We start from the raw sequence: 12,814 nt of genomic DNA, 5'->3' as shown, positions 1-12,814 counted from the left end.
GACTGACGGTTTCAGTGTTTGTGAGAGAGAATGGGTGGGGGGTGGACTGACGGTTTCAGTGTTTGTGAGAGAGAATGGGTGGGGGGTGGACTGACGGTTTCAGTGTGTGTGTGTGAGAGAGAATGGGTGGGGGGTGGACTGACGGTTTCATGTGTGTGAGAGAGAATGGGTGGGGGTGGACTGACGGTTTCAGTGTATGTGTGTAAGAGAGAATGGGTGGGGGTGGACTGACGGTTTCAGTGTGTGTGTGTGAGAGAGAATGGGTGGGGGTGGACTGACGGTTTCATGTGTGTGAGAGAGAATTGGTGGGGGTGGACTGACGGTTTCAGTGTGTGTGTGTGTAAGAGAGAATGGGTGGGGGTTGGATTGACGGTTTCAGTGTTTGTGTGTGTAAGAGAGAATGGGTGGGGGTTGGATTGACGGTTTCAGTGTTTGTGTGTGTAAGAGAGAATGGGTGGGGGGTGGACTGACGGTTTCAGAGAGAGAATGGGTGGGGGGTGGACTGACGGTTTCAGTGTGTGTGTAAGAGAGAATGGGCGGGAGGTGGACTGATGGTTTCAGTGTTTGTGTGTGTGAGAGAGAATGGGTGGTCGTGGTTTCAGTGTGTGTGTGTGTGTGAGAGAGAATGGGTGGGGGGTGGACTGACAGTTTCAGAGAGAGAATGGGTGGGAGGTGGACTGACGGTTTCAGTGTGTGTGTGTGAGAGAGAATGGGTGGGGGGGTGGACTGACGGTTTCAGGGAGAGATTGGGTGGGGGGTGGACTGACGGTTTCAGTGTGTGTGTGTGTGAGAGAGAATGGGTGGTCGCGGTTTCAGTGTTTGTGTGTGTAAGAGAGAATGGGTGGAGGTGGACTGACGGTTTCAGTGTGTGTGTGTGTAAGAGAGAATGGGTGGGGGGTGGACTGACGGTTTCAGTGTTTGTGTGTGTGAGAGAGAATGGGTGGAGGTGGACTGACGGTTTCAGTGTTTGTGTGTGTGAGAGAGAACGGGTGGGGGGTGGACTGATGGTTTCAGTGTTTGTGTGTGTGAGAGAGAATGGGTGGGGCGTGGACTGACGGTTTCAGTGTTTGTGTGTGTGAGAGAGAATGGGTGGGGGGTGGACTGACGGTTTCAGTGTGTGTGTAAGAGAGAATGGGCGGGAGGTGGACTGACGGTTTCAGTGTGTGTGTGTGTAAGAGAGAATGGGTGGGGGTTGGATTGACGGTTTCAGTGTTTGTGTGTGTAAGAGAGAATGGGTGGGGGGTGGACTGACGGTTTCAGTGTTTGTGTGTGTGAGAGAGAACAGGTGGGGGGTGGACTGACGGTTTCAGTGTGTGTGTTTGAGAGAGAATGGGTGGGGGGTGGACTGACGGTTTCAGTGTGTGTGTGAGAGAGAATGGGCGGGAGGTGGACTGACGGTTTCAGTGTTTGTGTGTGTGAGAGAGAACAGGTGGGGGGTGGACTGACGGTTTCAGTGTGTGTGTGTGAGAGAATGGGCGGGAGGTGGACTTACGGTTTCAGTGTGTGTGTGTAAGAGAGAATGGGTGGGGGGTGGACTGACGGTTTCATTGTGTGTGTGTGAGAGAGAATGGGTGGGGGGTGGACTGACGGTTTCAGGGAGAGATTGGGTGGGGGGTGGACTGACGGTTTCAGTGTGTGTGTGTGTGAGAGAGAATGGGTGGGGGGTGGACTGACGGTTTCAGTGTTTGTGTGTGTGAGAGAGAACGGGTGGGGGGTGGACTGATGGTTTCAGTGTTTGTGTGTGTGAGAGAGAATGGGCGGGGGGTGGACTGACGGTTTCAGTGTGTGTGTGTGAGAGAGAATGGGTGGGGGGTGGACTGACGGTTTCAGTGTTTGTGTGTGTGAGAGAGAATGGGTGGGGGGTGGACTGACGGTTTCAGTGTGTGTGTGTGTAAGAGAGAACGGGTGGGGGTGGACTGACGGTTTCAGTGTTTGTGTGTGTGAGAGAGAATGGGCGGGGGGTGGACTGATGGTTTCAGTGTGTGTGTGTGAGAGAGAATGAGTGGGGGTGGACTGACGGTTTCAGTGTTTGTGTGTGTGAGAGAGAATGGGCAGGGGGTGGACTGACGGTTTCAGTGTGTGTGTGTGTGAGAGAGAATGGGTGGGGGGTGGACTGACGGTTTCAGTGTTTGTGTGTGTGAGAGAGAATGGGTGGGGGGTGGACTGACGGTTTCAGTGTTTGTGAGAGAGAATGGGTGGGGGGTGGACTGACGGTTTCAGTGTTTGTGAGAGAGAATGGGTGGGGGGTGGACTGACGGTTTCAGTGTGTGTGTAAGAGAGAATGGGTGGGGGGTGGTTGCAGTTTCAGTGTGTGTGTGAGAGAGAACGGGTGGGGGTGGACTGACGGTTTCATGTGTGTGAGAGAGAATGGGTGGGGGTGGACTGACGGTTTCAGTGTTTGTGTGTAAGAGAGAATGGGTGGGGGTGGACTGACGGTTTCAGTGTGTGTGTGTGTAAGAGAGAATGGGTGGGGGTGGACTGACGGTTTCAGTGTGTGTGTGTGTAAGAGAGAATGGGTGGGGGTGGACTGACGGTTTCAGTGTGTGTGTGTGTGTAAGAGAGAATGGGTGGGGGTGGACTTACGGTTTCAGTGTTTGTGTGTGAGAGAGAATGGGTGGGGGGTGGACTGACGGTTTCATGTGTGTGAGAGAGAATGGGTGGGGGTGGACTGACGGTTTCAGTGTATGTGTGTAAGAGAGAATGGGTGGGGGTGGACTGACGGTTTCAGTGTGTGTGTGTGAGAGAGAATGAGTGGGGGTGGACTGACGGTTTCAGTGTTTGTGTGTGTGAGAGAGAATGGGTGGGGGGTGGACTGACGGTTTCAGTGTTTGTGAGAGAGAATGGGTGGGGGGTGGACTGACGGTTTCAGTGTTTGTGAGAGAGAATGGGTGGGGGGTGGACTGACGGTTTCAGTGTGTGTGTGTGAGAGAGAATGGGTGGGGGGTGGACTGACGGTTTCATGTGTGTGAGAGAGAATGGGTGGGGGTGGACTGACGGTTTCAGTGTATGTGTGTAAGAGAGAATGGGTGGGGGTGGACTGACGGTTTCAGTGTGTGTGTGTGAGAGAGAATGGGTGGGGGTGGACTGACGGTTTCATGTGTGTGAGAGAGAATGGGTGGGGGTGGACTGACGGTTTCAGTGTGTGAGAGAGAATGGGTGGGGGGTGGACTGACGGTTTCAGTGTGTGTGTGTGAGAGAATGGGTGGGGGGTGGACTGACGGTTTCAGTGTGTGTAAGAGAGAATGGGCGGGGGGTGGTCGCGGTTTCAGTGTGTGTGTGTGTGAGAGAGAATGGGTGGGGGGTGGACTGACGGTTTCAGTGTGTGTAAGAGAGAATGGGCGGGGGGTGGTCGCGGTTTCAGTGTGTGTGTGAGAGAGAATGGGTGGGGGTGGACTGACGGTTTCATGTGTGTGAGAGAGAATGGGTGGGGGTGGACTGACGGTTTCAGTGTGTGTAAGAGAGAACGGGTGGGGGGTGGACTGACGGTTTCAGTGTGTGTAAGAGAGAATGGGTGGGGGGTGGTCGCGGTTTCAGTGTGTGTGTGTGTGAGAGAGAATGGGTGGGGGTGGACTGACGGTTTCAGTGTGTGTGTGTGAGAGAGAATGGGTGGGGGGTGGACTGACGGTTTCAGTGTGTGTGTGAGAGAGAATGGGTGGGGGGTGGACTGACGGTTTCAGTGTGTGTGTGTGTGAGAGAGAATGGGTGGGGGGTGGACTGACGGTTTCAGTGTGTGTGTGTGTGAGAGAGAATGGGTGGGGGGTGGACTGACGGTTTCAGTGTGTGAGAGAGAATGGGTGGGGGGTGGACTGACGGTTTCAGTGTGTGAGAGAGAATGGGTGGGGGGTGGACTGACGGTTTCAGTGTGTGTGTGTGTAAGAATGGGTGGGGGTTGGACTGACGGTTTCAGTGTGTGTGTGTGTAAGAATGGGTGGGGGTGGACTGACGGTTTCATGTGTGTGTGAGATAGAATGGGTGGGGGGTGGACTGATGCACTTGACTCAGAATTGCTGTGGCTCTGGGATATGATCTTTGCTTTAAGCTCTTCCCTGTTTTCTCCCCAGCACTGGGCTCAGTTCCTCTCATTTCCATCGTGGGATATGTTGACAGAGGCATCCAACTACTCTGTCGGTCCTCGGGCTGGTTCCCCCGGCCCATGGCGAAGTGGAAAGGTCCACAAGGACAGGATTTGTCCGCAGACTCCAGGACAAACATGAACATGCATGGCCTGTTTGATGTGGAGCTCTCCCTGACCGTCCAAGAGAACGCTGGGAGCGTATCCTGTTCCATGCAGCATGCTCATCTGAGCCAAGAGGTGGAATCCAGGGTACAGATAGGAGGTGAGTAGGGAGGGGAGGAGAAGAGGAGGAGGAGTGGATGCTTGAGTAACTCAGAGTGAGGACAGGAGCCTCTATCTTGGCATTGTTGTTTTATCTTTCTCAGTTTTAATGATTTGTTTTAAACGTTTAAAATCAATGAGATGTAAAAATAAAGTTATAAACATTTGGTTAGGTGGAAATAGAATTGTTTACAATTCCAGAGGAGTAGAATTAAGTATTTCCTTCCCCTATGATGTATCCCTGTGATGGTTAATTTTTTGTGTCCACTTGACTGGGTCATGATTTGCTCAGATTTGGTTAAGTATTAGTCAGGATGTTTCTGTGAGGGTGTTTACACATAAGATTCACATTTAAATTGGTAAACTGAGTAAAGAAAATTACCATCCATAATGCAGGTGGGCTTACCCAATCAGTTGAAGACCTGAATAGAACAAAAGGTTGACCCTTCCCTAAGTGAGAGAATGATGTTGCATGAGAGCCTTGAAACTGGGACACTGGCTCTTCCTGGCCTCAGAGCAGGCTGCTGGCCTTCAGACTCAAACTGAACCACTGGCTCTTTCTGTGTCTTGAGCCTGCGAACTTTTGGACAGAACTGACACCATTGGCTCTTCTGGTTCTCAGGTCTTCTGGTTTAAACTTAAACTAACCATTGGTTCTCCTGGGTCTCCAGATTGCTGACTCACCCATGAGTTGGGAACTAAAAGAGCTTCCATGATGTATGCGAGCCAATTCTTTATACTAAATCTCTCCATCTCTCCTCTTCCTTTCTCTCTTTATCTCCATCTTTCTCTCAAATATACAGAAACAACAGGACGTATACATATGTATGTATACGTCCTAGTGGTTCTGTTACTCTGGAGAACTCTCGCTAATACAAATTTGGTACTAAGAGTATTTCTAGAGAAAAAGAATTTTAGGGATGACTTTTCAGTCATCCCTAAAATTCTAAAATTCTCTGAGCTGGGATTACTGTGCACACCTGTAGTCCCAGCTACTCAGGAGGCTGAGGTGGGAGGATCACTTGAGCCTAGGAGTTTGAGGCCAGCTTAGGCAACATAGCAAGACCTCGTCTTCAAACAAACAAAACAAAAAGCACTGAAAGTCCATGCTGTGATCTAGCAATACAGATATGCAAAATATCACCATTTGCGACTTGTAATTAACCATGGGTTGACTGGTGTATCATATTTTCAAACGTGTTTGTCGACCTAGTGAATAAGATGAGATTGGCTGGTTGCTCCTATTCTTGCTAGAGAAGTGAGGAAAGTGACGAAAGAAAATATGAGCAGAGGAATTTGAATTCTGAGTTTCTTGGTGTTGCATAAATAACATGAAAGCTTCCATGAGTGCCCTGAAAGAGACCCTTATTTTCTGTAGCCACCGGGCTAAGACGGCTGAAAACCAAATTCAGAACTCATCTGGTGACTGGCTGAATGACAGTGGAAATCCAAACTTGTTCCTCAGAATATCTGTCAATGTGAGGGGGCATTGACTGGGAAGAAATGAGATTCAGAAAGTTGAAATGGGGATGTATGGGAAGACTGATGGAGCTGGGGACAGTGAACCCTAAATGCTGATGAGTCTGCCAGTGAAAGCAGTCTCAGTCTCTCTGCGTCAATTGGAAATAGCCTCTCCACCTTCATCTCAGGGGATCAACCCTGCATTGCCCAAACAAACTGTAATGGCCTCTCTCCTGAGGCAGCTGCCACGCAAGACAATGCTGATTCTACTCAGGACCCACCCCTACCATCCCTCTTTGCTTCTAGACCTGTACCTAGGCTCAAGTTTCAACAGGACCCTAAAGTTGGAAAAAATGCATGATGCATTAGAAAGTGAACCACACTCCAAAAAAGCTAGTTGATTATTCTAATCTATACAGACCAGAAATCCAGAGAATCCATGTCAAATGATATTTAGGGTGTAAGGTGGCGGTACAAGGACATAAGGTTGGCTCAAACCACATGTAATGGCCTCACTAATCAGAGATTCTGCATTTAATGTTGCAGCTCAGAATGTAAGAAAGGCTCTGTAGTTTGGTTGGCGGAAGCATGGATCAAAATGTGGCCCACAGAGAGTAACAGACAGGCATGCTGTTAGGAGCCTTTGCCAGGCCCCATAAGTGAATCATGACACAGGCCCTCAGGATTTAGGAGCAGAGCCCTGCCATTCTCTATGAATAACTACTATTCTTTTGAAAAATACATCTTGGGCTAGACCTTAGGAGAGACTGAACACTTAATCATGGGCCATCAAGTTGCAATGTGACTTGAATCAGTAAGAATGTAAAATATTTGAACTACAAATTACCAAACCCAATTTAATAGATATTCTTAGAAGGCTGTACCCACAGCAAAGCGTTGGAAGCACACATAGAACATAAATTAATTCTCATCAGGCTCAAGCACATAAAATCGTTTGCAGAAACTCTGAAGAAAATGGTATTGCGATATGGTTTTAGCGTTGTGTCTTCTCCAAAATTCATGTTGAAACTAAATCCCCAATGCAGCACTGTTAAGAGGTGGGCTTTTTAGGAGGTGATTAAGTCCTGAGGACTATGCCCATATGAATGGGTTAGTGCCTTATAAAAGGGTTTGAGGGGGTGAACTTACCCTTTCGCCCCTTCTGCCATGTGAGGACACAGCGTTCATTGCCTTCAGAGGACACAGCACCAAGGTGACATCTTGAAACAGAGGGCAGAGTCCTCATCAGATGCCAAATCTATTGATACTAGACCTTGGCCTTCTCAGCCTCCAGAACGATGAGAAATACATTTCTATTGTTTATAAATGAGCCAGTCTGTAGTATTTTGTTATAGCAGCGCAAATAGACAAAGACTGGTATGATTCACACGATGATTTCTAATCACAATATAATTAAATTCATTGAGAAAAAGAAAATTTAATATTCATATATGTTTGAAACTTTAAAAACATACTTCAAAAATAACTAAGTGGTCACTGAAAAAGTCATAATGATAATTAAAAGTGTCTTATGACTGAATGATAATGAAACTATACAGACAAACTATCATACAACTAAACCTTCTAAGAAGTGACATGATTAGGATGGTGAAAGGAGTTTTCAGTTCTCAAACTCCCATAGAAACTCTAATTTTAACAACTACCATGAACAAAGGTATTTTTGTAGGAGTCTAGGAAGCCACTTGAGAGGTTCCAGCTGGTTGATCAGGCAAAAAAGCCAAGAGCAGATGCGTGAAGGAAGGTAAGAACTGCTTCATGCTGCCTGCCTCACTGCTCTTCCAAGGTTCAGTGCCAAGAGAGACTCCCTCAGCCCACAATTTTTGCCATGGGGAAAGTGAGAGCAAAGCGAATGTCCAGATTCCCCAGGCATGTGGGATGCTGCCCAGGAAACCCATTTCTGTCTCACTTAATGCAGAACACTGAGGGGACCAGTGTGGCTGAATCACCTGGGGGCAGCTAGGAGCAGGGAAAGAGGAGGGGCTTATGGCAGCCAGTGCGTGGACCTGAACAACAAGCCGCAGAACCTACTGGCCAGCTCCTGCACTCTACTAGGGGCGACCTCACAGCCTGCTGACTACCCAACCAGCTGATACATGCCCCCAGCCCTCCACACACCACCCCCTGTGGCTGGAACCTCTTGGTCCATCACAGTCGGGCACGTGCTTCCCTGCAGCCAGGGTGCCTGAGCCTAGCAGATGTGCATACAAACTTCTGCAGTCAGAACACAGATAGCAATCAGCTTGACTCTCCTGGATTGAGAGAAGGTGCACAATCTTGAGTATTTTAGGGAATTGCCCTAGAGATAAATAAATGGAAGGCTCTCAGCAGCTAGTCTGCTTTGCAGGACTGAGAAAAGAAAATCCCAAGACTCCCTCTCACCAAGAAGGAACAAGAGGAGTAAAGCAGGTACATCCATAAAAAAGATTTGAGAGACTTCCGGAGTATCCAGCCAGGCTGACTGGTCAAGGTCTTTGTCTACCAAAGTCTGCTGTACAGACTGGAGGAGGAAGAGTGATAGAAAGACCAAATACACTGTCAAACAGAATTCAACAGCACATTAAAAGATTCATTTACCATGATTAAGTGAGCTTTATCCTTGGAACACAAGGATGGTTCAACATATGCAAATCAATAAATATTACACTAACGAATGAAAGACAAAAACAACATAATCATCTCAATAGATGCAGAAAAAGCATTTGACGTCATTCAACACCCTTTCATGACAAAACCAACTTTCGACAAATTAGGTATAGAAGGAATGTAGCTCAACACAATAAAGCCCATGTGTAACATGCCCACAGAGCATATGCCCAGAGGTTGTCTTAGTCCACTTTATGCTGCTGTAACAGAATACCTGAGATTGGGTAATTGATAATGAACAGAGGTTTATTTGGCTCATGGTCCTGGAGGCTGGGAAGTCTAAGATCAAGGGATCACATCCTGTGAGGGTCTTCTAGCTGTGTAATTCCATGGAGGAAGGTAGAAGGGCAAGAGAGTAAGAAAGAGGAAGGAAGCTGCTTCTGCAAAAACGGCATTAATCCACTCATGAGGGCAGGATCCTCAGGATCCCCATGGCCTCATCACCTCTTAGGGGTCCCACCTGTCCACATTATCACATTGGGGATTAAGTTTTCAACACATAAACTTTGGGGATACATTGAAACCATAGTGATGATGAAAAATTTTTAAACAATAGCAAAATCTATGGAATGTAGCAAAAGCAGCTCTAAAAGTGTATCGCTATCAATATCTACATTAAGAAAAAAGAAAGATCTCAAATGAACACCATAAGTTTATACCTCAAGAAATTAGAAAAAGAAAAAACTAAGCCAAAATTTAGCAGAAGGAAGGAAAAAATAATAATTAGAGCAGAAATAAATGAAATAGAAAAACAATAAAAAGATCAATAAAACTAAATGTTGTTTGTTTGAAAAGATAAATAATATTGACAAGCCTTTACCTAGATTAACCAAGAAAAAAAGAGCTGACTCAAATAAATAGAATTATAAATAAAAGATGATACATTACAACTGGTACCACAGAAATAAATATGAAATGTCATGAGACGATCCTAGTTCTCCCTTATCCGCAGGGGTTACATTCCGAGATCCCCATTGAATGCCACAAACCACAGATAGTACCAAACCCTATATATGCTATTTTTCGTGTCTCAAATGGAACAGAGCAGGATGATAGAGATTTATTTCATCATGCTACTCAGAATGGTGTGCAATTTAAAACTTACAAATTGTTTATTTCTGAAATTTTTCATTTAATATTTTTGGGCCACAATTGATCATGAGTAACTAAAATAATGAAAAGTGAAACCAAAGACAAGGTTAGACTATAGCACTATGAAAAATTATGGGCCAACAAACTGGATAATCTAGCAGAAATGGATACATTCCTAGAAACATACAACCTATAAAAACTGCTTCAGAATTTTTTAACAAAATACCAGACCAGGAATGAGTTAGAAATACAACTGATAGTCAAAATCTTCCCAAGAAAGAAAATTCCATGACCAGATGGCTCTGTTGGTGAATTCTACAAGATATTTAAAGAAAAATTAATGCCAATACTTTTCAAATGCTTGCAAAATATTTAAGATGTGGGAATAATTCCAAACTCATTTTATGAGGCCACAATTACCCTGATACAAAAACCATATAAAAACACCACAAAAAAGGAAGAAAATTACAAGCCAATATCCCTGATAAACATAGATGCAAACATTTCCAACAAATATTAGCCAATCAAATTCATGATAAAAAGAATCATTAGAAAGTACATTAAAAGAAACATTAAAAGAATCCCCATGATCAAATGGGATTTATCCCTGGGATGCAAGAATGTTTCAACACATGCAAATAAATACATATAATATATGATATTAACAGAATGAAGAGCAAATAATGTATAATTACGTTAACAAATGCAGAGAAAGCATTTGACAATATTCATCATCTTTTCATAATAAAAGCCAACAGATTAGGTAACAAAAGAATGTACCTCAACATAATAAAGATCACATATGTGTCCGCAAAAAGAGTCAAACTCTATAAAACATTTAAAGAGGTTTATTCTAGGCCAAATGTGAGTGACCAAGGCCCAAGGCATAGTCTCAAGAGGTCCTGAGAAAATGTGCCCAAGGTGGTTGAGTTATAGCTTGATTTTATGTTTTAAGGAGACAGAAATTACAAACAGACATCAATCAATATATGTAAGGTATACACTGGTTTGGTCTGGAAAGGCAGGACAACTTCAAGTGGGGGCTTCTAAGTAATAAGTAGATTCGAAGATTTTCTGATTGGCAAATGGTTATGAGTTAAGTTATTATCTAAAAGACCTGGAATCGTAGAAAAGAGTGTCTGGATTAGGATAGGGGGATGTGGAGACCAAGGTTCTTACATGTAGATGAAGTCTCATAGGTGGCCACTCTTAGAGGCAATAGATGGCAAATGTTTCATATTCAGATCTTTAAAAATTGCTAGACTCTCAGCTAATCAATCTCTTCAGGATCAGACAAAGACCTGGAAAGGGAAATTTATATTCTGTAGAGAATTTACATTTCACCCACCAGAGGCAGCTTTGCCGGGCTATTTCAAAATATGTCAAAGAAATATGCTTTGGGGTAAAATATTTTAATTTCTTTCAGGGCCTGCTATCTGTAATGTGATGCTATATGACAGGTTGGCATTTGGTATTTTATTGCTATAAAGAGTCCGTTTTGTCAGTCTTAAGACCTCTGTTGTAATGTTAATGCTGCTCTGTTGTGCCTGAACTCCAAAGGGAAGAGGATATAATGAGGCATGTCCAACCTCACCTTCCCATCATGGCCTGGACTCGTCCTTCAGGTTTACTTGGGAATTCCCTTTCTTGAGAAGGGGGGTCCATTCAGTCGACTGGGAAGCTTAGAACTTTATTTTTGGTTTACACATGATAAGCTCATAGCTAACATTATACTCAACAGTGAAATAGTGAAAGCTTTCCTTTAAGATTAGGAACAAGATAAAGGTGTCCATCCTTGCCACATAGTATTGGATGTTGTAGCCAGAGCAATTAGGCAAAAAATAAATAAATAAATAAAAAATAAAAAGCAACCAAATCAGAAAGGAAGAAACATATTTGTCTCTGGAGATGACATGACATGTAGTGAGCCCTAGAAAATCCACAAAAACCTGTTAGAACTTAACAAATGAATTTAGCAAAGTTGTAGGATACAAAATCAACATACAAAATTAGTAGTGTTTCTATACACTAGCAATAAATTGAAAAGAAATCCAGGTAACAACTTCATTTACAATAGCATCAAAAAATTAGAAGTAAATTTAGCCAATGAGGTGACAGATCTGTACACTGAAAATTATAAGACGCTGTTGAAAGAAATGGAATAAAACACAAATAAATAGAAATCTATCATGTGTTCATGGATTAGAAGAATTAATATTGCTTAAATGTTCATACTACCCAAATAAATTTATAGATTTCATGCAATCACTATTAAAATTCAAAGGCATTTTTCACAGAATTAGAAAAAAATCTAAATTCACATGGAACCACAAAAGACCCTAAACAGCCAAGTAAGTCTTGAGCAAAAAGAACAAAGTATAAGCATCATACTACCTGATTTCAAATTATGTTATGAAAAAAGTAATTGTGGTTTTTGCCGTTGAAAGTAATAGCAAAGACTGCAAAGACTTTTGCACCAACCTAATAGTAATCAAACCATATGGTACTAGCATAAAAAAGACATATCGATCAATGGAACAGAATTAAGAGCCCAGAAATAAACCCATGCTGTATGGTCAACTAATCTTCAGTAAGATTACCAAGACTACAAAATGGATAAATGATAGTTTCTTTAATAAATGGTGTTTGGAAAACTGGATATTTACATGCAACAGAGTGATGGAAAACTCATGTTTTCCATCTAAAGCAAAAATGAACAAGTAAGATTACATCAAACTAAAAAGCTTTTGCACAGCAAAGGAAATAATCAACAAAATAAAAAGCAACATGTGGAATGGGAGAATATTTTCAAAGTATATACCTGATAAAGAGTTAATGTCCAAAATATGTAAGACACTCATACAACTTAATAACCAAAAATACTCCAGTTTTTAGAATGGGCAAAGTACATGAATAAACATTTCCCCCAAAGGAAATATAAATATTAATAGCCAAGAGGTTCATGAAAAGTGACTCACTATCACTAACCATCAGGGAAATTCAATCAAAAGTATAAGCAGATATCACCTCATACTTGTTAGACTGGTTATTACTAATTTAAAAAATATTACAGGTGTTGCTGCATTGTTGCTGGGAATATAAATTGATATATTCACTATAGAAAACAGTATGCAGATTCCTTAAAGAAAATACAAATACAACTATGCTACATGGTCTTACATGTAACTAAACCCTAAAGATTTCACAAAAAACTGTTAAAGCTAATACATTTAGTAAAGTTGCAGTATACAAAATTATATA

At 43.5% G+C, this 12,814-nt stretch overlaps 1 protein-coding gene across 2 annotated transcripts in view; it reads left to right on the top strand.

The window, feature by feature from the left end:
- The window catches only part of LOC105483970 (butyrophilin-like protein 8), an 89,563-nt gene that overhangs the window by 46,666 nt on the left and 30,083 nt on the right, over positions 1-12,814 (top strand). For both annotated transcript variants that reach the window (XM_071097959.1, XM_071097958.1), the window contains exon 3: positions 4,062-4,337. In XM_071097959.1, the coding sequence (XP_070954060.1) occupies positions 4,062-4,337 (276 nt within the window). The remainder of the gene's footprint in view (positions 1-4,061; positions 4,338-12,814) is intronic.

This window comes from Macaca nemestrina, chromosome 6 (assembly GCF_043159975.1).
Source record: "Macaca nemestrina isolate mMacNem1 chromosome 6, mMacNem.hap1, whole genome shotgun sequence".
Classification (NCBI taxonomy): Eukaryota; Metazoa; Chordata; class Mammalia; order Primates; family Cercopithecidae; genus Macaca; species Macaca nemestrina.
The sequence above is the reverse complement of the archived record's forward strand: the minus strand, read 5'-3'. Positions and strand labels throughout refer to the sequence as shown.